The sequence below is a fragment of the Ovis aries genome, chromosome 16 (genome assembly GCF_016772045.2).
Source record: "Ovis aries strain OAR_USU_Benz2616 breed Rambouillet chromosome 16, ARS-UI_Ramb_v3.0, whole genome shotgun sequence".
In the NCBI taxonomy this organism is placed as follows: domain Eukaryota; kingdom Metazoa; phylum Chordata; class Mammalia; order Artiodactyla; family Bovidae; genus Ovis; species Ovis aries.
The window spans coordinates 35441715-35467857 of record NC_056069.1 but is presented as its reverse complement, the minus strand read 5'-3'; the positions used below and the strand labels follow the sequence as shown (position 1 = coordinate 35467857).

The 26143-nt window shown below is 38.8% G+C and overlaps 1 protein-coding gene across 6 annotated transcripts in view; it reads right to left on the bottom strand.

Moving 5' to 3' along the window:
• Nucleotides 1-26143, bottom strand: part of FYB1 (FYN binding protein 1) — a 175172-nt gene that overhangs the window by 42797 nt on the left and 106232 nt on the right. For all 6 annotated transcript variants that reach the window (XM_060400475.1, XM_060400476.1, XM_042233840.2 and 3 more), the window contains one exon: nt 4604-4760. In XM_060400475.1, coding sequence (XP_060256458.1) covers nt 4604-4760 — 157 coding nt within the window. The remainder of the gene's footprint in view (nt 1-4603; nt 4761-26143) is intronic.

The following is a 26143-nucleotide window of genomic DNA, read 5'->3' as shown; positions in this document are numbered from 1 at the left end:
TGAATAATCAGTTACATTGTTAAAATTATAATTACTTTTTTAAAGTGGCACCAAGAAATATGTTACCCTAAAGAAGTTGATTTGAACACTGAAAATGATAAATGAGCTCTTCTGACCCATTTCATTTCCTCTTCAGACATCTGAATAAAATAGAACATGGAGCTAGCTGCTTTCTGACCACTAGGTGGGGAAACAATACAATTTAAAATGCACTATAACTTTGGCTTCAACTGCTTTCTTTTAAAATATGTTTATTATTTTAAATTCTCACTTGCCTCCTATTCTTTACATTCTTAAGGAAAATTCTGACCTGAACAATATAATTACAAGTGACTTCTAGGAAGCAGGCAGGTAATAATGGCCATGTGATCCTCTGAAATTCTTTCTTTGATCCACATTAGAAGTTCTTTTCCTTGCCTTAAGCAACACAGACTCAACACCCTGGGGGATATGTGAAACTTATCAGTCATTTATGCCTCTTGAGAGCCAGTCCCTCATTTGAGCACTGGTTCTTTTTCTAATCCTTGGTTCTAGGAATGCACTTCCTCTGTGATCCTAACAGTGTCTGACTTGAAGCATGGAGTATACACCCATGACAAACACATATTTATAACTCAGAACTCCCTTCCAGCTCTTCACTTCTTACACCTAACTGCCTCCTCAACATCTCTGCCTGCATGCACACCACAAGTTTGCACAGCTGGGCTGTCCTGATTTTCCCCACTCCCAAACTTGCTCACATTCAGCCGGTCTCATTCAGTTATGGACACATCATCCTTAGAGTTACTCAGGCTCAGAACCTTGGAGTCGCCCTGGATCCTCTTTTCCTTTCATACCCCAAGTCCAAATTCTGTGGTCTCTACCTTCAAAGTACATCCAGAATCTGTCATCATCTCCACTGCACCATCCTGGTTAGAATATCTTGCCTGCATTTCTGTAGGATCTGCCTAACTGGTTTTCCTTCTTCAACATTTGCCTATTACCTCTTTTCAGACAACAATTAAGGCAATACTCACAAAACGTGAGCCTGAAAACATCACTGACTGAGCAACTTCACTTTCACTTTTCACTTTCATGCATTGGAGAAGGAAATGGCAACCCACTCCAGTGTGCTTGCCTAGAGAATCCCAGGGACGGAGAAGCCTGGTGGGCTGCCGTCTCTAGGGTCGCACAGAGTTGGACACGACTGAAGTGACTTAGCAGCAGCAGCAGCTGCAGCAGCCACTCAAGCTCTTCAGCGTTTCCCATGTCACTTAGGATAAGAGCCATCATCTCTATCACGACTTGCAGGGCCTCCATGAGTCTGTCTCTATTACACTTTCCATCTACTTCAGCCTCAGTTACCACTTTCCGAGTCCCTAGACATTTGAGGACTTTGTCCTGTCTGTCCTCTCTGATTAGAATGGTCTTCCTCCAGATATGTGCATGCTTTAACACCTTTACTGCCTTGAGTCTTTTCTCAAGTATAACTTCCTATAAGGGGAGCGACCCTCATCTCTCCTTTTAAAGTTGCAACACACTGTCCCCAGCCCTCACACCACCTAACCTGCTCTACTTTATCCCATATCACTCGATATTTCCTAAAATTCTATATCCTTTACTAGTTTCTTATTTTTTCCCTTATGTCTCTTGCCACCTGCTTTATGTGAGTAGGGATCTTTATTTTGTTCACTGATAATTCCTGAACTTCTATTACAAAGGCACGAACTGGTGCCTCACAAAATCATTACTAGAAGGGTGGTGGTGCAAAGTAAAAGCACAGAGACACCCATCTTTCACAATTTTACTTAAAGATCATTCTATACATTTCCCTCTCGCATGAAATATAAATTTGTGAGTCTGACTATCGAGACCTACTTTACTTTCATTCCCTCTTTGTGTCTTTTCTAGCTTCCCCTGCTTGGGGGAAAGTTTCCAACCTAGATATTTCTTCATTTTGGATTTTACTTGGGCTCTTTGATGGAAGCCTGAAAGTCTTACACCATATACCACATTTTTACTTTTGAAAAAATAATCTTCTGACAGATATTCCTTAGCTTTCATCTTCATCTGATATTTAACTTTTAGATCTGACAGTTCCAGCATATCTAGGCAATGTAACATCTAAATTCTTGTTTCTCGGCATCTTTTTTTTTTTCTGAGAATATACATTTTGAGGAGTTGGTAACTCTTAAATGAATCAGACTTTTGAATTAGGAGTCCTTAATAAAATGGAAATAAGGATGAAGTTAAGTTTATTACAACTGTTGGATTTTGCTAATTTCTAATGTTACAGGCAAAAATTTGAACCTGGTTGACTGGTGGACTCTTTTTGACTTTGTATGAATTTCCTACAAATGTGGGAAATTGACCAACATTGGTAGGCTGCAGTGCTCCAGGCTTCCGGTCTCTTTGAAATTTGTTCTTCCTTCCACACCTGTGTATTCCTCACCTTATCACAGTGGATTCTAGGGGCAGGTTTACAGAAAAGAGTTAACGTAGCAGGCCTGAAGCTGCTATTTTAAAAAGAATCTTCTACCAAGATAGTCTGTTGGCTTATATCTGGAAACTCAACTTCTAAAGCATTCCTTGCACTGATAGGAAAAGTTGCCTAATGATAAGAGTGCATTGCTGTGCCTAGACTGTATAAACAACACGACTTATGGTGAACACCTGCTTTACTTCTAGAAGTCTGGTATTTTGGTAGTTGCTAGGCAGAAGGTGCCTAGGTGGCAGCTTTCAATAGAAAGATGACTCTAATCGGCTTCCCTGGGAAGCAATACCACACATGTATTGCATTTTTGTAGCTAGAGAAAGGAGCAGTTTTACTCTGTCCACTGCCAAGTTTAGAAGAGTATGACTAGGATAAATCTTAGCCACAAGTACTCCTGTATGCTAGGTCCTGTGTATCCTTGCGGTTGATCACCAAACTTAGGACTGGTCCTGGGGACCCTCAAACAACAGGAATAGTGATAAACCCACCTCAATGATTTCTTCAGTCAAAGAATTACCAGTCTTTTTGCCTTATCAATTATCAAGAATTCATACTCAAGGTATTTACTGAAATTTCTCACTAGAATTACACAGAATCCAGAAGCCTAATTAAAGCTATCTGTTGGGATAGAGTCATTATAGTAAGCCTCAAAAGTACTGAGATCAAAATGTAATGGGTTAAATTCTTAAGAGTAGGATAAAGACATAGGATTTAATACATGTGAAAAGAAAGCAATTTATACAGAAATCAAGTTTATATAAGAGCACATATTAGTTATTTTAATTAAGTTAATATTTATTTGACACTCATATGTTAGTAGGCAAATGGCTCATATTCTGCTTTGGTAGCTGGTTGTCATATAAACTAGGATTCATAAACTCGAATGCCTGGAAGGGCATGTGGTTAACATAAATGTAAAATGCAGGTTGTAAGTAAGATAGTAAACTGCTCTAACATCTTCTAGTCAGCTGGAGTTTTGCTTTTAACCAACAGCACCCCCTCACTCCCCATCAAAGCCTAATAAAGTGAAACGTAGCACTAGCCACCCATGACAAGTGTGTTTTCAACTCTTGTTCTAAATTGTAATTATCAGCATTGAAGGAAAGCTGTCAATCAGACATGATATTAACTGGGTCTATCATGAGGATTATGGATATTAAGTACTTTAGATGTAATGAACATCAATCTCGTAGGGGACTGAAGTGAAGGAGAAACAACTGTAGCTAAGTATTTTTGGCATATTTGTGGTAAAGGATAACCATGCAAAACAATTTTTTAGAAGAAGAAACCGAAGATCTACTCTGACTTGTCGATAGAATCTATGCTTGCCATTGTCTATTTCTCTTTAAAACAATATTTCATTCTATCCCAGTCTTCTGCTTGTTGTTTTCTCAGCCAGCTCTTCTGGTAAATCACGGATAAAGAGCCTGTGCATAAAAACATATACAGTTTTGACATGTCTAAAAAGTACCATCTAAGAAACGTGAGAGTGGGCTTGAATAAGTTTCCTGTTTTTTAAATACACAGTCAGAAATCTGGTTACTTAGAGAAAACCTCCGTTTTTTTACTTATAGGAGGTTATTTAGCAGAGTGGTTAAAAGCATACAGGACAGTCTGCTATTGAGAGTCACTTAACCTCTGTAAAGTTCCATTTACTCATCTGTGAAATGATGAAAACACTACCCACTCAATAAAGTCATAAGGATTATATATGTAAAGTGCCTAGCACATTACAGGCCACCAATAAAATGTGGTGGTACTGGTGGTATAATGGTGGCATGAAAATGATGGTAGCAGTGATGATAATGCTAGTGGTGGTGGAAATGATGAAGATTAAGGAGATGGTGGTTGTGTTGACCTGAAGAATGCTTCAGAACTTCTAAAAAGGCTCTAGAAATTTTCTTCAAATGAACTCTTAACGGGAAAACCATTGCCAAAGCAGATAAATAAGAATTGCTTAAGGATATGGAGGTGTGAGAGCAGCTTGCTAAGCCATCTCTTCTCCCTGCTAACTGACCACTTCTGTGGCTCCACCAGAGTCACATGGAACCCTCAGCACTCAGCCAAGCATAGTTTGAAAATTCCTGACAAGAGACTGACAAAGAAATGGTGAAATAATCTTTTGCTTACTTGAGGTCTAAGGGAGGTTTAATGTTTCTGGGAGGTAGACTTGGGGCTGGCAATTGTGTTGGGTGAGATGCTGGCAATGGTGGTTGGCTGGCTGGATGGGATGGTGGAGGTGGTGGCAGGGCAGTTGTTGAGAAAGTCATTGGTCCTTTGTTGGTACCTATGAAGCAAAACAAAAAATACTGTGAATTAAGACAAATCTTCACCATGCAAGAACTGACCATTCCAAGTATGCAGAAATGAGGATTTTAAACATAATAATGAAGGAAATGCATTGTGGGTTGAATTAATGCTTTAAAGAATTTAATACTCTCAGTATCACGGGACATAGATTTTTAACTGTTCCATTTCTCCCCACCCCCCACCACCCAGTTTACTGATGTATAATTGACAAATAGAATTTTAAACTGTATAATGTGATGATTTGATACACATATATATTGTGAAAGGTTTCTCCCCACCAAGTTAATTAATATATCTATCACTTTACGTATTTGTCTTTTTGGGAAGGGTGGCAAGAATACTTAAGTTGTACTCTTTTAACAAATTTCAGTTATACAACTGTATAGTGTTGTCAGCTGATAGTGTTATCAACTGTAGTCACCATGTTCTGTTTTAGATCCTCACACTTCATACATCTTACCCTTTGACCAACCACCTCTCCTTTTTCCACCCAACTCAGCCCCTGGCAACCACTTTTCTACTGCTTATATATTATATAAAAAGTTTCCTAATTCTTTTTAGATATTTCTGCCTCTTTTATGGTAATTATTAAAAATACTATCCTTTCAGGAGCCTGGCTACAGTCCATGGGGTCGGAAAGAGTTGGACATGACTGAGCGACTTCACTTCACTCCACTCTCTGCTCACTATCCTAGTCCTCTTGGAGTTTTAAAAATTGTCCAGTCCCTACACCCATGACTTGTGACATTGCTTGACAGGAGAAAATCTCACAGGCTTAGCTCGTGTTTTCTTTTGCCAGCCATTTTTTGGGGGGTTGAGGTAGGGATAATTAGTTCCCTTATAAATCTGATAAATGAAAATTTCTGATTACATTTATATGTTAGAGATATTTTTGTCTTTTTGTCATAAAGTTAAAGTTTTTTGATATTTAAGGCTAACTACTTTTTCTTGAATTTGATTAGTAAATTTTTTCATGGATAATTTGTCACTAGAGTTACATTTAAGAAGGCCTTCCCTACCGTCAATTCAGTTCAGTTCAGTCACTCAGTCGTGTCTGACTCTTTGCCACCCCATGAATCGCAACACACCAGGCCCCTCTGTCCATCACCAACTCCAAGAGTTCACTCAAACTCACGCCCATCGAGTCAGTGATGTCATCCAGCCATCTCATCCTCTGTCGTCCCCTTTTCCTCCTGCCCCCAATCCCTCCCAGCATCAGCCTTTTCCAATGAGTCATCTCTTTGCATGAGGTGGCCAAAGTACTGGAGTTTTAGCTTTAGCATCATTCCTTCCAAAGAAATCCCAGGGCTGATCTCCTTTAGGACGGACTGGTTAGATCTCCTTGCAGTCCAAGGGACTCTCAAGAGTCTTCTCCAACACCACAGCTCAAAAGCATCAATTCTTTGATGCTCAGCTTTCTTCACAGTCCAACTCTCACATCTATACATGACTACTGGAAAAACCATAGCCTTGACTATACGGACCTTTGTTGGCAAAGTAATGTCTCTGCTTTTGAATATGCTATCTAGGTTGGTCATAACTTTCCTTCCAAGGAGTAAACATCTTTTAATTTCTTGGCTGCAATCGCCATCTGCAGCAATTTTGGAGCCCAAGAAAATACAGTCTGACACTGTTTCCACTGTTTCCCCATCTATTTCCCATGAAGTGATGGGACCAGATGCCATGATCTTCGTTTTCTGAATGTTGAGCTTTAAGCCAACTTTTTCACTCTCCTCTTTCACTTTCATCAAGAGGCTTTTAGCTCCTCTTCAATTTCTGCCATAAGGGTGGTGTCATCTGCATATCTGAGGTTATTGATATTTCTCCCGGCAGTCTTGATTCCAGCTTGTGCTTCTTCCGGCCCAGCATTTTTCATAATGTACTCTGCATAGAAGTTAAATAAGCAGGGTGACAATATACAGCCTTGATGTACTCCTTTTCCTATTTGGAACCAGTCTGTTGTTCCATGTCCAGTTCTAACTGTTGTTTCCTGACCTGCATATAGGTTTCTCAAGAGGCAGGTCAGGTGGTCTGGTATTCCCATCTCCTTCAGAATTTTCCACAGTTTCTTGTGATCCACACAGTCAAAGGCTTTGGCATAGTCAATTGAGAACACATAATTATTAACCTTATATTTTCTCCTGTTTCTAATTGGATACATGTTCTTACATTTAACTTTTAATAATTATTAGTAATTTATTTTGGAATTAGACGTGAGATCAGGATCTATTTTTATGGGTTTATTATTGTTCATAAGTCATTTATGAATGTCCCAGGACCATTTGTCTAATAAGGTATTATTACTTACCTCTTCTTTCATAAAACAAATATTAAAAATCCTAGTGAATGAGACAGATAATGCAGATTGTTATTTTAATTTATAAATAATATGGTTTGATAGAATCATAAGTGACTTGAAAGCTTTACACAAAGAGAATAAGCCACTGTGAATGGGTATTAATAAACCATTGGTGGTTTAGTCACCAAGTCGAGTCCGATTCTGCCACCCCATTGACTGTAGCCCGCCAGGCTCCTCTGCCCATGGGATTTCCCAGGAAAGAGTACTGTAGGGCATAGCCATTTCCTTCTCCAGGGGATCTTCCTGACTCAGGGATTGGACGTGGGTCTCTGCATGGCAAGCAGATTCTTTACTGACTGAGCTACCAGGGAAGCCCTAACAAACCATTATCCAAAGAGAAGAAAAATTATTTGTTAGCCATTTTGATATCTTTTCACGGAAAATGTTTTGACAAGTGGCAGACCCCACCACATGAGAGTGATCTAAGGCCTGAAGCTGAGAAATTATAGACATGGTTTGGGGAATGCTGAACTGGGTAGACTAGAACCCAACCTACCCTGAACTCTGTGCGCTACGGATTTATCTTTACACAGGATTAGGAGGCTTTCTCATGGGGCTGCTGGGGCAGCCCCCTGCTGTTCTTCTTGCTGGGCATCAACTCCCTCTTCCCTGGTTATAATAACTTGAGCTGTCCAGAAAGTGGGGTGATTCCCTGGACTTGTAACTCCAAGGGGTCCTCAGGGAACTATGACAGCCATCTCACCATCACCACCAGAGGGCGTGCCTGAGGGTGCAGTCAAACCAGAGGAAGGGAGAGCTGGGTGATGGAGAACTGGATGGTTTGTTTTTTCAAATTACTTTTGGAAAACTCTTAGAGACAGTCTGACAGGCTAAATGAGACACTAAACTATAAGTGTCTTGTTCATTAAACTTGAGGGAACACACACTAAAGTATTCTTATGTTACACTAGTATTTAGCAATGGGATATTTTGCTTTGCAAAATCTATGGTCACTTTCAAATACTACAAGGAATATATTTGCATGCATACAAATAATACTAAGGAAAAGCATCTTAGTTTTTCAGGGAGGCAAAAAACAGGTAGACTTGCCCTACTCTAATATGATTGGCTCTAAAATCTTAATGTAAACTTCAAAAATTGTGCCAAAATATAATTAATAATATCAGAATTCTCAAAAGCAAAAATCTAGTCTGATGTCATGGAAGCAAAGAATGGATATTGAATTATAATAAAGCAAATAAAGAAGAAACAGAAACAATAAATCTATAGGAAATTTCTGAGATTAATTTTAACATTAATAAATCATTTTTTTGCTAGGAACCACTTTAGGCATTTTGCACATGGAATTTTATTTAACTTACATAACACTTCTTTAGGTGTTATCTAGTTTCCATTTGATAAGTAAGAAAACTACCCAACTTCAGAGAGTCAGTAAGCAACAGATGTGGAATTCAAACTTGGCCAGAATATAAAACTTAGTTGATATCTTATGATGTTTGTGCCCTTTCTGCTATGTTCTGTCCATGCTCTTAAAGTCATTAGATGGAAATCATTGCTAAGTTCAAATGGATGTACTAACAGATTTTCATAAGTCCAACTTTTCTAATTGGTGCTTTGCCTCTTAGCGAAATATTGAGCAACTGCTTTCAGTATTATTAGGGCAATATTAACTCTGGAGACTATAAAATAATCTAGAAAGGAATTGAAATAAAGTGATGTTTTGGGTATATGTTTCAGAATTTGACAATCAGATAGCAGGAAAGTAGACATCCAGGAGTTAGTGGAAAATAGGCCCCCAAAGATGGTTGACTGATACAGGTTAACAGGGCAAAAAATATCTCATGATTTGGAATTGAGGAGCTTGAAATAAAATCATGAAAAGATCTAAAATATATGAAGTAAAACAAAGGGAAAGAACAACAAGTTTAGAATTTAGTTAGTATCAAGAATTAGAAATGTAAAATTTGAGAGTTAACAACCAAAACTCTGATCAATCTATCTATCTATATATTTGGGTCTTATCCCTCAAGTCTCAGAGATATCAATATTGCCTAGGTAGTCTGTGGCTTTACAAGAATTGAAAGACCATTTGGAATTTCTTCCTCCGAGAAATGTGCAGGGATATGGGCCACATTGTAGCAGACAGAGCAAGACTACTGGACAGTCCAGGACTGCTCAGGTGCAGGGAGCTAAGCAGGCAAATTTATATCCTACTGCCCCCTCTCATCCCAAGTCAGATTCAGGAATTATGTTCCTGGACCATTTAATAGGAGCTTAAGGCTTAAGGCCTTAAGTATATTTTCACCCTGCTTATTTAACTTACATTCAGAGTATATAATGAGAAATGCTGGGCTGGATGAAGCACAAGCTGAAATCAATATTGCCAGGAGAAATACCAATAACCTCAGATATGCAGATGACACCATTTATGGCAGAAAGCGAAGAAGAACTAAAGAGCCTCTTGATGAAAGTGAAAGAGGAGAGTGAAAAAGTTGGCTTAAAGCTCAACATTCAGAAAACTAAGATCATGGCATCTGGTCCCATCACTTCTGGAAATAGTGACAGATTTTATTTTCTTGGGCTCCAAAATCATTGCAGATGTTGACTGTAGCCATGAAATTAAAGATCCTTGCTCATTGGAAGAAAAGTTATGACCAACCTAGACAGCATATTAAAAAGCAAAGACATTACTTTGCCAGCAAGGTCTGTCTACTCAAAGCTATGGTTTTCTACAGTAGTCATGTATGGATGTGAGACTTGGACTATAAAGAAAGCTGAGCACTGAAGAACTGATGCTTTTAAACTGTGATTTTGGAGAAGACTCTTGAGAGTCCCTTGACAGCAAGAAGATCCAACCAGACCATACTAAAGGAAGTCCTGTTCTGAATATTCATTGGAAGGACTGATGCTAAAGCTGAAACTCCAATACTTTGGCCACCTGATGTGAAGAACTGACTCATTGGAAAAGACCCTGATACTGTGAAAGATTGAAGGTGAGAGGAGAAGGGGACAACAGAGGATGAGATGGTTGGATGGCATCACTGGCTCAATGGACATGAGTTTGAGTAAGCTGCAGGAGCTGGTGATGGACAGGGAGGCCTGGCGTGCTGCAGTCCATGGGGTCACAAAGAGCTGGACATGACTGAGCAACTGCCCTGAACTGAACTAAGGCTTCAAGTAGATGCTGGCCATTTTGCTAAAAAGCTGAATGGGAGTTTGACTTACGCCTAGTTGTAACACTTGAACTTCCACAAGAGATGTAATAAGTTTGATAATAAAATTCTTAACCATAATTTTCAAGTATGCCTAATAGCAAAAACAAAAGAGAACTGACCGTACGTACAGTAGGGAGCAGTTCATACTGGTTACAGAAAAATGGGAAGAGTTGTGAACAAAGGGGAGCGAAATTGCAGAACTGTCTAGGACATGAAAACAGCTCTCAAGAATCTGGGAAGTTAACAACTTTTGATTTGAGTTTTTCATTCTCTTTAATTTTGGGAGCTTAGTAGAGGCCTTGCACAAGTCATGTGCTCTGACACATGGGTGAACACTCGGGCCATTTTACTAGGAGGAAATGCCTGGCAGGGGCCTCCATGAGTCTGCCATTAGTCCCCAGGCATTATCTGCCCCACCCTGAAGGGTGGTTCCAGGTTCACTGAAACACCAGCTACCCAAAGTGGTGACTTTACGTCAGGATCTAAAACTATAAATGGAAAAGCAGAATTGAAGGGGAAGGGAAGAATGAGTGGGGAGAAGGGGAGGAGATAATTAACGAAGAAACTTTGACAATGGTAGTATACTTATATATAGAAAATGGAAATTGTGTTATTTCACAAACTTTGTACTTGAGATCTTTTTTTTTTAATTTTAATAAATACTGGTTCCTGGTATTGTGACAATTCTCTTGTAATGTAAAGATCTATGAGGACTCAGGAAATCTACCCCTTAGATTCTGACACTGATGACTTTTGATGAAGAAGGTGCTTGTAACCTTCACGGTCCACGAGGTCTAGGGAGCATCTTGAGTTGTGGTTCTGGATTTCCTTTTCAATCCATGGATTCCTTAAGAAAACCAAAGATACTATGAGGACGTCTCTGGTGGTCCAGTGGCTAAGACATCACACTCCCAATGCAGGGGGCCCGGGCTTGATCCCTGATTAGGGAACTAGATCCTGTATGCCACAACTAAGGGTTCGCATGCCACAACTGAAAGATCAAAGATCACATGTGCTGCAACTAAGCCCCAGTACAGCCAAATAAATAAAATAAATATTAAAACATCCCAAAAAACAATGTATCATATCATCCCCAATCACCATAAAACCTTGACTGTAGAGTTAATTTCCAGTCATGATTTTGTTGGGATGTCTTAGAATTGAGTCAGACATTAGAAAACTGATTTTACCACCAGCTTTACACCAAACAGTCCTTTATCTTCAGCAAATCATTTAATTTCCATGTGATTTAATTTTTCTATCTGTCAAATGGGAGTGGTATGACCCCAACTATTTCATAAAGGTTTAAAGATTAGATGAGCTGATATGTATTGAAAGCATCTTGAAAAGTCTGAAGCATAGTATAAACATAAAAGATGATCACATAAGGATGAGGAATGTGACAAAGAAAAATAATTACTGAGCTATCCTGACGAGTTATTTTGAAATCAATAGTGTGAATTTTTATAAGGTCTTAAGTTATTTATTGGGGAATTATTATGTGCCTGCCCCCAAAATTGATGCTTTTGAATTGCAGTGTTGGAGAAGAGTCTTGAGAGTCCCTTGGACTACAAGGAGATCCAACCAGCCCATCCTAAAGGAGATCAGTCCTGGGTGTTCATTGGAAGAACTGATGTTGAAGCTGAAACTCCAATACTTTGGCCACCTAATGTGAAGAGCTGACTCATTTGAAAAGACTCTGATGCTGGGAAAGATTGAGGGCAGGAGGAGAAGGGGATGACAGAGGATGAGATGGTTGGATGGCATCACTGACTCAAAGGACATGGGTGTGGGTAGACTCCGGCAGTTGCTGATGGACAGGGAGGCCTGGAGTGCTGTGGTTCATGGGGTCGCAAAGATAACTGAGTGACTGAACTGAACTACACTGCCCCAAGATTTAGCCATTGAACTGGCAATGTGGAATATAAACTTTTATCTTCTATACACTTGCGTAGGTCGACATATGGCTATTGTTCATCCAAATGGGACAAAAAGCTCTAGCAATTGTCTGGTATTTCCTGAATCTAGGCTGATAAACTCTGCACTAAGAACAATCTAAGTGTATATTTGATGGGGTCCCTAGTAATTGTCTGCCCAAGCGAGTCATTTACACTACCTAAACACAGCCTCTTCAGAATCTGGTCTCACCGAGACCTTATCGCGTTTACCATAATAGTTGTTTAAAAGCTCCCCACATTCCCGGACCCTCTCACTCCCTCCTCGTTCACCACGGATACTTTACCTTTTATTTTACCAAGATCATGGAGAGCACTCTACTGGACCACCCCCATTTACCTTTTGTTCTAACTTAAAACCTCCTTTCATCTTGCTTCCCTTATTTCCTTTGCCTCTGATTCTCTGGAAAAAATGTCATTCTTACCAATACTAACTGCCATTCTTGGTTCATAACATGCCTGCTTTTTTATAGACTTTGCTCCATTAATCAATAACTCCTTCACTTTCATCAAGTAAGAAACAATTATTAAGCACTTACTCTGTGCTCTGGACTGTATTTCAGTCTTTACGATGCACTTCCCATCTTAAACGTGGTTTGATCTCCTGTACGTTAAAGAAACACAACAATATCCTTACTTCCTTGTCCCTCACTCTAGTTAACAGCTGCTGTTTCTCATTCCCTTCACAGCCATGTTTCTTGAAACAAATGTCTTATATTTGCCACTTCTATATATATCTTTATTGTGCTTCAGTGGCTTCATGGCTGAGGGAAGAATGAAAAGTTCTGGCATAGAGAGTTTTGAGTTTCAATTCAGATTTCACCACTCATATTCATTTAATTATTTATTACTCAGTTTTGGGGCATGAGTAAGTTGCTTGACATCCCCAAGTCTTTCTTTTCTCATCTGTGAAATGGTCATATACACCCACCTTGCAGAAGCATCTGAACCTTATAGTTCTTAATAAACATTCCTATTCTTAGCTATCACTTAATCTGGCTACATCATTGATACATGGCAGTCTCCCCATCTCAACTGTAAAAACCAAAAGCTTTTCCTCAAACCAATTATGAATAATTAGGATATGCATAATTAGGATATCAGTTAGGATATCTTGGAATGGACTAAGAATCAGGAAGTGTAACTCCTTATCCAGCCCTTCAGGTAATGAACAAACAAACATTGCTTTTACTTTCTTGATTCCTGTGTGTGTATGCTCAGTCGTGTCTGACTCGTTGTGACCCCATAGACTATAGCCTGCCAGGCTCCTTTGTCCATGGAACTTTCCAGGCAAGAATACCGGAGCGTGTTGCCATTTCCTTCTCAATTCTTGATTCCTGAACAACACCAGAAGGAAGTTTTCAGCATGGGAAGTGGAATGGTTTGATAGAATACTTGTGCTGAAATCATTCAGATCTAGGTTTGACTACCAATCCCAACTTGTAGTAGTTGTAGGGCACTGGATAATGTATTTTGCTTTTCTGGGTTTTATATTCCCTGGATGTTAAAATAAGACTACTGCTTCCTAACATGCAGGATGGCTATGAGAATTAGAAAGAGTATGTACCTACTATTTATACGCAACAGGGGTGTTCTGCTTAAGAAGTATCCTAGCATCTAGAACCATTTTTTTTCTACATGGGACAGGCTCTTATTAAACCTTCAAGGGCACTTTTATGTCTCTATGTGTAGAGAGACTAGGATAATCAAACCTTACTATGCTTTTTTTCTTTTAATTTTTGTTGAGACATAGTGGATGTATAATATCATGTTAGCTTCAGGTATAGCCTAGTACGATTTCTTTTAAAAGTTTTCTAGGGACTTTCTTGGCAGTGCAGTGGTTAGGACTCTGGGCTCCCAATGCAGGGGGCATGGGTTCAATTCTTGGTAGGGAAACTCGGATCTACATGCATGTGAGATCAGTCGTTTCACCCGTGTTCAGCTCCCTGTGACCCTATGAACCATTGCTTGCCAAGCTCCTCTGTCCACAGGATTCTCCAGGTAAGAATGCTGGAGTGGGTTGCCATGCCCTCCCCCAGGGGATCTTCCTGACCCAGGGATCAAACCTGTGTCTCTAGTGTCTGCTGCAGATTCTTTACTGCCGAGCCACTGGGGAAGCCCAAAGAGCTACATGGCAAGGCCACACACAAAAAAAGTTTTCTAAACTTCCACTTGTGCTTGAAACAACATGCTATGCTGCACTTGTGACCATTTTGCTACAAGCAAGCTTCTGACAAGCCACCTGTTTTTTTTAAGCGTCGTGTGGTTGCTCTCCTTATACTCTGGCTTGACACCATGCAGCCGAGTGCTGCTGGGCGAACTCTCTCATCTGTACACAGAGCACTCACACATGGTTTCTTATGCTAATTTTATGTTTTGTAAAGTTCCCATAAATTACGTTGTCACTTTTAAATTTAATCTCTTCCTAGTTAAATAGTAAACAGGCTGGGTCTGCACTGTCACCATCTGTGTCTGCCCCACAACACTTTACATCTATCATACATAGCAGGGTATTTCATGTCTTACTGATTCAGACTTTTTTTTCCCTCTCTTTTCCCTTTAGGAAAAAAAATAGTTTATTGTGGAATAAATATATGCACAGTAAAATGCTTAAGAAAAGATAAGAGGGAATACTGAAAAGAAACATCTCACATTCTAATCCCATCTCCCATTTTCCAAAGAAAACTGTTATCAGCCTCATATGTGTCTTTCAAGAAATATCCCATGCATGTTGTCACATAAATTGGACCTTAGTACATACAGTATTCTGTACTTTGCCCTTACAACAAATTTCTTTAGAAGATTTCTCTTTACTGGCACAAATAGGGCAATGAAATTTTCATAACTGTGGCATTCTCCATTGCATAGATTTAGTATCATTTATTTGACCCATCTCATAATTGATGGAAATTTTGATTATTTTTTTGAAAATTATTTTATCAAGTAAGAACTATATGGGTTTAAAGAGTATACTTTAGGGACTTTTCTGGCTGCCCTGTGGTTAAGACTACCCCCTCCCAAGGCAGGGGGCACAGGTTCAAACCCTGGTTGGGGAGCTAAGATCTGTGTGGTGCAGACCAAAAAAAGAAAAAAGGAGTACAATTATATGGAATCAATATGTTTGTGTTAGTACAATCATCATCCTAATCTAATTTTAGGACACGTGAATCACCACAGAAATAAAGCTGACCGATTATTTTCCTCACCCCATCCTCTCCCCCTTACTCCTGCCTTAGGCAACCACTGATTTACTTTTGGTCTCAGTGGATTTGTTTATCCTGTGTTCTTCATTTTGATAGAATCATACAATATACGGCCTTCTGTGACTGCTTTTTCACTTGGTTGTTTTTGAGGTTCAATCATGCTGCAGCAGATATCGAGATTTCATTCTTTCTATGGCTCGTTTATATCCCACTGTATGGATACCACATCTACTTATCTGTTTTTCAGTTGATGGACTTTTGAATTGTTTTCATTTTTTAGCTGTTACAAATAATGTTGGTATGAACATTTGTGTACAAGTTTTTGTGTGGACATATGTTTTCATTTCGTTTTACTATTAATATATGCCCAGCATAGAATTGCTTAGTAACTGTATGTTTACTATTGGGAACTTTAGTTTGTTTTGTATTTTTTGATATCTTTGGGTTACTAGACAAGTACAATTACAAAATTATTCTTGTACTTATATGTTTTATCACAAGTTTGAATATATGTGTAGGGTAAATTCTTAGAAAGTGGACTTCGTGGATCGAAAAATAGAACATTAAAACACTTTGGTAAACAGTGCCATTTGTTAAGAGTTTATCAATTCATGTGTCTTCTAACACAGGAGGATTACACCTGTTTTACTATAACCTCACTGACAGTGAGGTATTATCACATTGTTTTGGTCTTAATTCTGATATGTAAAAAAATGCCATGACATTTTAACTTGCATTTCAACGTTTGCAAGTGATGTTAAGGATCTTTTCATATGGTTATAAGACATTTTGTGTGTATGTGTGTTTCCTTAATATAGTATGTTAGTGATACAGCACCCTATTTAATTAAATTGCTGAAAAAAAGAACTTACTCTTCTATGATTGACAGTTGATCGAATACATTGCTGTTTGATCTAAACTAGAATATCATTTACAGTATAGGCATTCAAGTAGATATTGCCATTTATGTCAAAGCATCTTACAAGTTTTCAGAAGATCTTCAGTAGCTTTCAAAGGTAAGGATTTGAAAGTATTTATGAGCCTATCTGGGTCATAGGCTTAGAAAAACTAGTTTTGCAGAATTCTTTTTCTTGCCTAATTCAAAGTCATCTATTCTTATCTTCAAAGAATTTGTAGGCCCGTAGTGGATGTAAACCCACAGAGGATGGGAAATTTTGGAAATCAATTTAGTTGAAAACAAAGTACTGTAACTATATTAGTGAAAAACTCTTTGCTTTGAAAGCAAACTACCAAGAAAATGTTGGTCAGCTTAGAATATTCCATCAACGTGGAAAGAAAAGTAATACTGAAACGTTCCTGTTTGCATAGATAATTAAGCAGAAATTAAAATGAAGGTGAAAAGTAGAGATCAAAACAAATACAATCAAAGGCTTTGATCACTATCTTAAACTTCCCCCTTCTCAGATCTAACTTTGACATTCAATGTCTCTGAATCTTTTTTAATTCTTAAAAATCTACTTCCCCAATAACTTTGTTGGATTTCACAATTTATGTAGTTATTTTTATAATTAGATGTAATCTTGAAGCGTTAAATGTTTTTATTTTCAGTTCATAAAATGACATGAAATTCAAATCGGGCAGTAATTTGACTGAAGATTGCTGACTTCTGAATCTTTCTTTTTTAAAAAGGTTAAGGGATTTCCCTGGGGGTTCAGAGGTTAAGACTTGTGGCTTTTACTGCCAAGCCCTGGGTTTGATCCCTGCTCAGGTAGCTGAGATCCTGCAAGTAGTGCCGTGTGCGTGTGTTAGTCATTCAGTCGTGTCCAACTCTTTTATGACCCCACGGACTGTAGTCCACCAGTCTCCTCTGTCCATGGAAATTCCCAGGCAAGAATACTAGAGTGGGTTGCCATTTCCTTCTACAAAATACTATATTAAAAGGAAAAAAGTCAGTGTATAGGAAAAGTTTTTTGTCAGAAGCTGATACTTATACAGTACCTTTCTTTTTTCTAAGAGTGCATTGGGGCAGAAGACAATAATTGAATTTCTTTTCTTCAAAGGCTAAAATTTTTTAAAAAATATACTTAAACTTATATAGGAGTAAAGGAAGTCCTACTAGAACTCAAGGTTTAGAAAAGTCTCATATGAACTGACTGATATGTTGAAAGGATAGTGAATGTTTTGAGTCAATCATCATTTTTAAAATAAAAATCAATATAACCCAGAAATATAACATCTATGAGCAGAGAAGGAGTAAACATTGGTGATGCAGAGATAATATTATAGCTTCAGAATATGAGCAAATAGAGGGACATCTAAAGCAGATGCTCCAAAGTCAACTTTCAGTGGAAGCCAGGCAGCAACATGCATTTGTATGTATTGCTGGAAATTGACTGGTGAGCAGGAAATTTGTGTCGTCTTGATGGGGTCACTGCTACAGGATTCCAGTCTACTGTAAATATGTGGAGAACAGTTCTCGATTTTTCTGTGAAATCTTCCAATTTTTTAATATTGGTAACTAAGTAAACAAAACAAAACAAACACATCAAACATACACCCCCACCCCACCCCAAACTCTACACACCAAACAAATCTCAGTTTTGGATTACTTTGTGATAGATGTGGAATATTTTGTGAAAATTACTTTGTGATAGATGCCTTTTCTTTTTTTTTTTTTAAAGTAAGAGGAAGTGTTATAAAGAAAAGGACTATTAAGGGAAATTGCCTGATCATAAGTTCATCCAGGAGGCCAGATTTTTCCTGCTAAAACTGGAAGGTTTTGAAAGGGGTAAATTAGACCATCAGACCAAGCAGACATGAATTGAGGAAAGAGAACGAGAACTGCCAATAAAGAAGGCAGAACTTCCTTATAGTGCATGGACTGAGTATGAAGTGACCAAGATCCAGCATAGCTGGAAGCACAGCTGTGTAGACAGACTGGTTTAAACAGAAGGTTCAATTCAGTTGCATGCTCAGTCTCCCCTCCCCTGGAGGAGTGCATGGAAATCCACTCCAGCATTCTTGCTTGGAAAGTCCCATGGTCAGAGGAGCCTGGTGGGCTGCAGTCCATGGGTTCGCAAATAGTCAGATATGACTGATTGACTAACACTTTCATGCTTACATTAATTTTTTTTTTTTAGATTTTCACTAAAATGATAATATAATTAAAAATATATAGAGAGGATCTAAGGGACTCTGAGAATTTCCAAAGGCCTCACATTGAAATATACTACCGTGACAGTTCACAACTCAGTCAGATTTGGGAATCACAAATAAAGATTTCTCCACCTCATTTACCTCATCTGTGTTCTTTGCTTAATGATTCTAACTGATCAAACAATACCAAGTTTTACTATTCCTAAATCGAATTAATAAATTTCTTCACTATTTTATGCAAAGTAAATAATATATCACATTTACATTGTGCATCTAATTTTGTATGAAGTCCAAATAGTAAATTGGTGACATTAATGTAATCAATATAACATTTAACAACCACTCATGTTGATTCCTATTTTGCGTTTTCTTACTCCCTATACCTAGCATGTGAACAATTTCTATCAGTGCTACCCATGAAACATATTCTGAATTCGTCTTCTTGTCTCTCCCACCCTAGTCATTTCTCACCTGAAAGTCTTCTAATCAGTCTTCAGATTTATTCTTATGTGCCTACATTTTGTGCTCCATGCAGCAGTCAAAGAGAAGTCCCAAAATGTAAACTAGATTAAAATATTCTTCTTCATAATGCCTCCAATTTCAGTGGCTTCCTATTTCAAATTCTGAACTATGACCTTCTAGAACCCAAGGAGTTTGGTCAGTGCCTACTGTTACAGCCTCATCTTGAACCACTCTCCCTTCACATAGGTATTCTAGCTGACATAAGGGCTTGCCATTTCTTTAACCACATCAAGCTGATTCTTGCCTAAGTAATTGTCACTAACTCCTTTCTGCGCAGACAATCCTTTCCCATATCACTGTGTAATTGGATCCTTTCATCATTCATGACTCTGCCTGAATATTATCTGCTCAGAGACGTCTTCACTGACAATCTCATCTAAAATCACTTCACCTTGTCTGCTACCTTCTCAATCACTTGGTTGCAGCGTTGGTTTTATTTTATTCACAACACTAAGCATTCTCTGAATTTGTTTATCCATTTATTTGTGTTTTATCTGCTCTTCTAACTAGGATGTAGGCTATATGAAAGCAAAAACTATATACATCATTCTTATTGTTGTATTCCCAGGCATAAGACTATGGCAGTCACTCACTAAATATTTTTTGAATAGATAAATGAATACACAAGAGATCTTTTGCTGGAAAAAAATAGGAAATGTCAAATTCTCTTGCGTCTTGCTCTTAGAACAAAAGCAAGGATTAAACATAAAGGATTTATTTTGTAATTCATGTTTATCACTAATATTCATACTAAGGATCATCATCATTTTCAGTATGAAGCAGTGAAATTGAGTGCTACAGGGCATTGAACAGAAAGAATGACAGGCAAATATAGGCATAAAGTGACATAATTAGTATAAAGAATAACATTTAACATCAGACTTGGAACTGGAATAAGAAGTCATCCATAGAAAAATTCACTAGGTCAAAGTACAATTAAATTTTAAATCAATGATTGACTGAAAGACAGTAAGTCTTTGGAAATAAGAGAGTCCGTCCAGTCAGGAGTGCAGGACTGAAAGAAAGGATTCTGAATAGATAAGAAATGGACTGGTCAAAAACTATCTAGATTAGGGATATTTATCCCAGTTGGTGCTAGTGGTAAGGAACCTGCCTGCCAGTGAAGGAGACGTAAGAGATGTAGATTCCTGGGTCAGGAAGATCCCTTGGAGGAGGAAATGGCAACCCACTCTGGTATTCTTGCCTAGAGAATCCGGTGGACAGAGGAGCGTGTAGGCTATGGTCCATAGGGTCACATGCACGTTCAAGCACATCCTAGAAATAAAATGGGATTGAGGTGAGGAAACAGGTGGGATTATAGCTGGCCTCAAATACATGAAAGACTAATTTGAGGATGAGTCATGTATTTGAACATACTACAGAGGCAGTATGAACACCAAAGGAAGTTATAGAAAGATTTCAGTGGAAAATAAGATTAAAATTTCTAGGAGACAGAACATGTTAAGAAGCGGATTCTCTAATCACAGAAATTTCAAGTGTAAGATGGTGCTTCCAGGGACTTCCCTGGTGGTCCAGTGGTTAAGAATCTGCCTTCTAATGCGAAGGATGCAGGTTTGATCCTTGCTCAGGAAACTAAGACCCCACATGCCGTGAGGCAACGAAACCCATGCTGCAAGTACTGAGCCCATGCCTCAGCTGGAGAGAAGCCCGTGCAATACGGCATGTGTGCCGCAACTAAGGCCTGACGCAGCCAAATAAGTAAATAAATGAAAAAAAAGAGATTATGCTTCCAGACATTTAGAGTCCATTCCTTTAGCATGGCTCAGTCGAAACAGCCGTCTAGCCAGGCTAATTACCAGAGGTGAGACCGTAAGTCCTCTACCTTCCTCTCATTTAAAATGGGAACGGCTATACCTGCTACATAAATTGAATGAGATAATGTGCATAGGGTACCAGGAACAGATTCTGCAAGCAAGTAGGGGCTCAGCAAATAAATAATGGTCATTATGGAAACTTTGCAACTATGAGAAGACAGCCCAGGATACTGATGACTTGATAGCTTGTAGGGGCCATTCAGTCTCTCCAAGGCTTCTCAGTTCCCCTGATATTGATATTGAACTATTCAATTGATATTGAGCTAATCTTTGAAGAGAAAGGACAAATTTATGACTATTATTTCAGCCAATTTCTTTTATTTTGTTTTCAGGAAAAAATATTGCCAACATTCATATTCATTAAGGCCTCAACAAAAGCATTATATATATATATATTATATATATATATATATAAAAGAATTGGTCTGGTCAAAATTCATACAGAAAGATCAGCTGGGAAGGAGAAAAGCGTCCAAGATAGGCAATGTAGAGTTCCAGTCAAAACCTTGTACTTTGGAGTTAATCAGACTTGGAGTTGTGGGCAAGTTATTGAGCTTGCCCATAACTGCTCCTCTAGTCCATTCACTGAGTAATCGTTGTTACTTGGCTGCAGTGTGCCTATATATATATGTAATAGTTAATCACTGTTATATAACTTGTGGACAATGAAGCAAGATAGTGCTGGTAGCCTAGTAAGAAGTCATATGTGAAACAGCGATACCAGATGCAGATAATACGACTTGCTAAATGCAGATTTTGCAACCATGAAAGTTAGTGATACTGGAATTTTAGCATGATGAAACTGGGGAGGGAAGGATAAGGGGCTTAGTAAAACTCCATTTTGCTCTTTTCACATGTGTCAAGAATTCAGAAATGAAATATTTTATGTCCAACATATAATGGACACCAACCCAGTTGTCTTGAGGAACTAGGAGATGTAAGAAGCTATGCTCATCTAAACTCCCAGTCTGATTTCTTCTGATATGTTTTGCTAACCCTGTATTACTTATACTTATCTTGGTAAATTTTAACATCTACAACTTGTGTTATAGTGTTCATTTTGACTAAACTTCTAATGCAGTCTTTTGTAGGACTGCTCAAAGGGGCATACTTAACTTAGATTGTGGATAACACCCTTGTTGAAGGGCCAACTGCTACTTTCAGTCAATTCAGTTCAGTCGCTCAGTTGTGCCCAACTCTTTGCGACCCCATGAACTGCAGCATGCCAGGCCTCCCTGTCCATCACCAACTCCCAGAGTTCATTCAAACTCACATCCATCGAGTCGGTGATGCCATCCAGCCATCTCATCCTCTGTTGTCCCCTTCTCCTCTTGCCCCCAATCCCTCCCAGCATCAGAGTCTTTTCCAATGAGTCAACTCTTCACATGAGGTGGCCAAAGTACTGGAGTTGCAGCTTTAGCAGCATTCCTTTCAAAGAACGCCTAGGGCTAATCTCCTTTAGAATGGACTGATTGAATCTCCTTGCAGTCCAAGGGACTCAAGAGTCTTCTCCAACACCACAGTTCAAAAGCATCAATTCTTCGGCACTCAGCTTTCTTCACAGTCCAACTCTCACATCCATACATGACTACTGGAAAAACCATAGCCTTGACTAGATGGACCTTTGTTGGCAAAGTAATGTCTCTGCTTTTGAATATGCTGTCTAGGTTGGTCATAACTTTCCTTCCAAGGAGTAAGTGTCTTTTAATTTCATGGCTGCAATCACCATCTGTAGTGATTTGGGAGCCCCCCAAATAAAGTCTGACACTGTTTCCACTGTTTCCCCATCTATTTCCCATGAAGTGATGGGACCAGATGCCATGATCTTCGTTTTCTGAATGTTGAGCTCTAAGCCAACTTTTTCACTCTCCTCTTTCACTTTCATCAAGAGGCTTTTTAGTTCCTCTTCACTTTCTGCTACTTTAGAAGCTAAGAATTATATTTAAAGAAACCCCATAAGTTAGAGATATCTAACTAGAAATCATTAAACAAGTACAAGCAAGTCAATTACTTAGTGACCAAAAAGTTAGTACATGATGGGGAAGAATTAAGGTATGTACAGCAATCACAGAAAAACTTTCAGAGTACCCTTATTTCATTATAGGTGATACATTAGTAAATTATATAGCATAGCTACATATTTATATCACATGGCTATATATTTATATTGCATACTACATATTTATATCACATGGCTATAGTTTAATAAGATCTGGCTATGCTGGGTCTCAGTTGTGGCATGCAGAATCTCTTTTTTTAGTTGCAGGATGTTGGGGTCTAGGGATCTACCAGGGATCAAACCTAGGCCCCCTGCACTGGGAGCATGGAGTCTTAGCCACTGGAATACCAGAGAAGTCCCTATTATAGCTATTTTGAAACTTAAAATAGTTAATATTTTTAGATGTTTCAACTTAAATATCATCCCTAGTTCTAAAAAGAAATCACCTTTTAGGCTGTTATTAACTTGTCAGATTTTCTTGTTCAAAAATTGAGGATAAGGCTGACTATTGAACTTGGATCTGTAGCAGTAGTTTTCAGAATTTAAGAATGACTTGGTGCATATTTAATAAACAGGTTCTAGGAACCCATCTTTAGAGATTCTGATTCAGATGCTCTCAGATGGGGCTCAGGGATCTGCATTCTTGCCTAGAGTCTCAGGGAATTCTGATGCATGTAGACTATGGACCATGCTTTAAGAAACACTAGTTTTGCTATCGTCTCCTTTAAAGAAACAGTGAAACTCAAGCCAGCGAATGCTGGTACTACTGATGTGGTAAAAGGTTTAGATTAAGATAGGAAGAAATGTTTTACATAGATTGCTTACAGAATCTTAAAAAATAACTTAGAGATAGCATTTATCCATTTTCTTCTACTTAACATTGAACAATATCTCTTAAAGCGTAGACCCAACACTAGTAGTATCAGCATCATTGGAGAACTAGTTAGAAATACAAATTCTCAAGCCCCATCCCAGAGCTAATGAATTTAGAGATTCTGGGGGTGGGTTCCAGAAATCTGCATCTTAACAAGTTTTCCAGGTTGTTCTGATGCATGTCAAGTGTGAGAATCACTGGTGCAGACTAAATGGTGGGGATCTGGTATGATTCGAAGGGCAATAGGGTGACATAGAAAGCTGTGAAGAGACTGGTAATTTAAGTAGTCATTGTGCTACCAGGGTGTGCAACCTGTTGCCTGGATGCTGGATTCAACCGGGGCTAGAACCCCGCACCTGGAGTCTGCTATTATCACAAATTCTCTTTCTTAAAGCACAACTTGCTTATTTTGTTTTTGACCCTCATATTGGTTACTAGCTGATGCTTTCAGTTTGTACTTTATTTTCAGTTCCTTCTGGTTATTTCTTGTCCTTTCTGTAGGAACCAAACCTTACAGGATCCAACCATAGTTGTAATAAGAGAACCTGGTGATTATAAAACAGGGAAAATCTCATTAAGATGATACCACACTGAATTAGGAGGTTGGGCTTAACATATACACACCAGATCTTCCCGACCCAGGAATCAAACCCGGGTCTCCCACATTGCAGGCAGATGCTTTACCATCTGAACCACCAGGGAAGCCCCTAAATGCAAAATAGGTAACCACAAAATCACTGTGGATGGTGACTACAGGCATGGAATTAAAAGATGCTTGCTCCTTCGAAAGAAAGCTATGACAAACCTAGATAGCAAATAAAAAGCAGAGACATCACTTTGCTGACAAAGGTTCATATAGTCAAAGCTTTGGTTTTTCCAGTAGTCATGTATGGATGTGAGAGTTGGTTCATAAGGAAGGCTAAACCACAAAGAATTCATGCTTTCAAACTGTGGTGATGGAGAAGACTCTTGAGAGTCCCTTGGACATCAAGGAGATCCAACCAGTCTATCCTAAAGGAAATCAGTCCTGAATATTCATGGCAAGGACTGATACTGAAGCTGAAGCTCCAATACTTTGGCCACCTGATGTGAAGAGCAGACTCATTTGAAAAGACCCTGATGCTGGAAAAGATTGAGGGCAGGAGGAGAAGGGGATGACAGAGGATGAGATGGTTGGATGGTATCACTGACTCAATGGAGATGAGTTTGAGTAAATTTCAGCAGATATTAAAGGACAGGGAAGCCTGGTGTGCTGTAGTCCATGGGTGTTCAAAGAGTTGGACACAACTTAGTGACTGAACAACAGCAACTAACCACGACCTACTGTATAGCACAGGGAACAATACTCAAAATCTCGAAGTAGCCTATAAGAGAAAAGAATCTGAAAATGTATATATATACATATATGAATCGCTGTACTGTATACCTGAAACTAACACGACATTGTAAATCAACCATACTTCAATTAAAGAAAAAAAAACGTAAAAAAGATGATGATACCACATTACCCCTTTTATAATTGGATGGATGGGGAAATGAGAAGTAGGGGTGAAGGGTGATAATCACAAAGGCAAAGATCAGCAGATAACTTTAGGAGATGGCAGACTGAAAAGATTGGAGAAAGGAAGGCAAAGTGATTAGGAGCAATCTTTAATGAAAGTTTATAGAATACTGAATACCAGTCATCTCTCCATAAAAGAAACAGAACCAGGCAAAGGTAGATTCACGAAGGAGATAGAATTTATTTTGACTACCTATTTGCAGCCATGAAATTAAAAGATGCTTACTCCTTGGAAGAAAAGTTATGACCAACTTAGATAGTATATTCAAAAGCAGAGACATTACTTTGCTGACTAAGGTCCGTCTAGTCAAGGCTATGGTTTTTCCTGTGGTCATGTATGGATGTGAGAGTTGAACTGTGAAGAAGGCTGAACGCCGAAGAATTGATGCTTTTGAACTGTGGTGTTGGAGAAGACTCTTGAGAGTCCCTGGACTGCAAGGAGATCCAACCAGTCCATTCTGAAGGAGATCAGCCCTGGGATTTCTTTGAAAGGAATGATGCTAAAGCTGAAACTCCAGTACTTTAGCCACTTCATGTGAAGAGTTGACTCATTGGAAAAGACTCTGATGCTGGGAGGGATTGGGGGCAGGAGGAGAAGAGGACGACAGAGGATGAGATGGCTGGGTAGCGTCACTGACTTGATGGACGTGAGTCTGAGTGAACTCTGGGAGTTGGTGATGGACAGGGAGGCCTGGCGTGCTGCGATTCATGGGGTCGCAAAGAGCTGGACACAACTGAGTGACTGAACTGAACTGATCC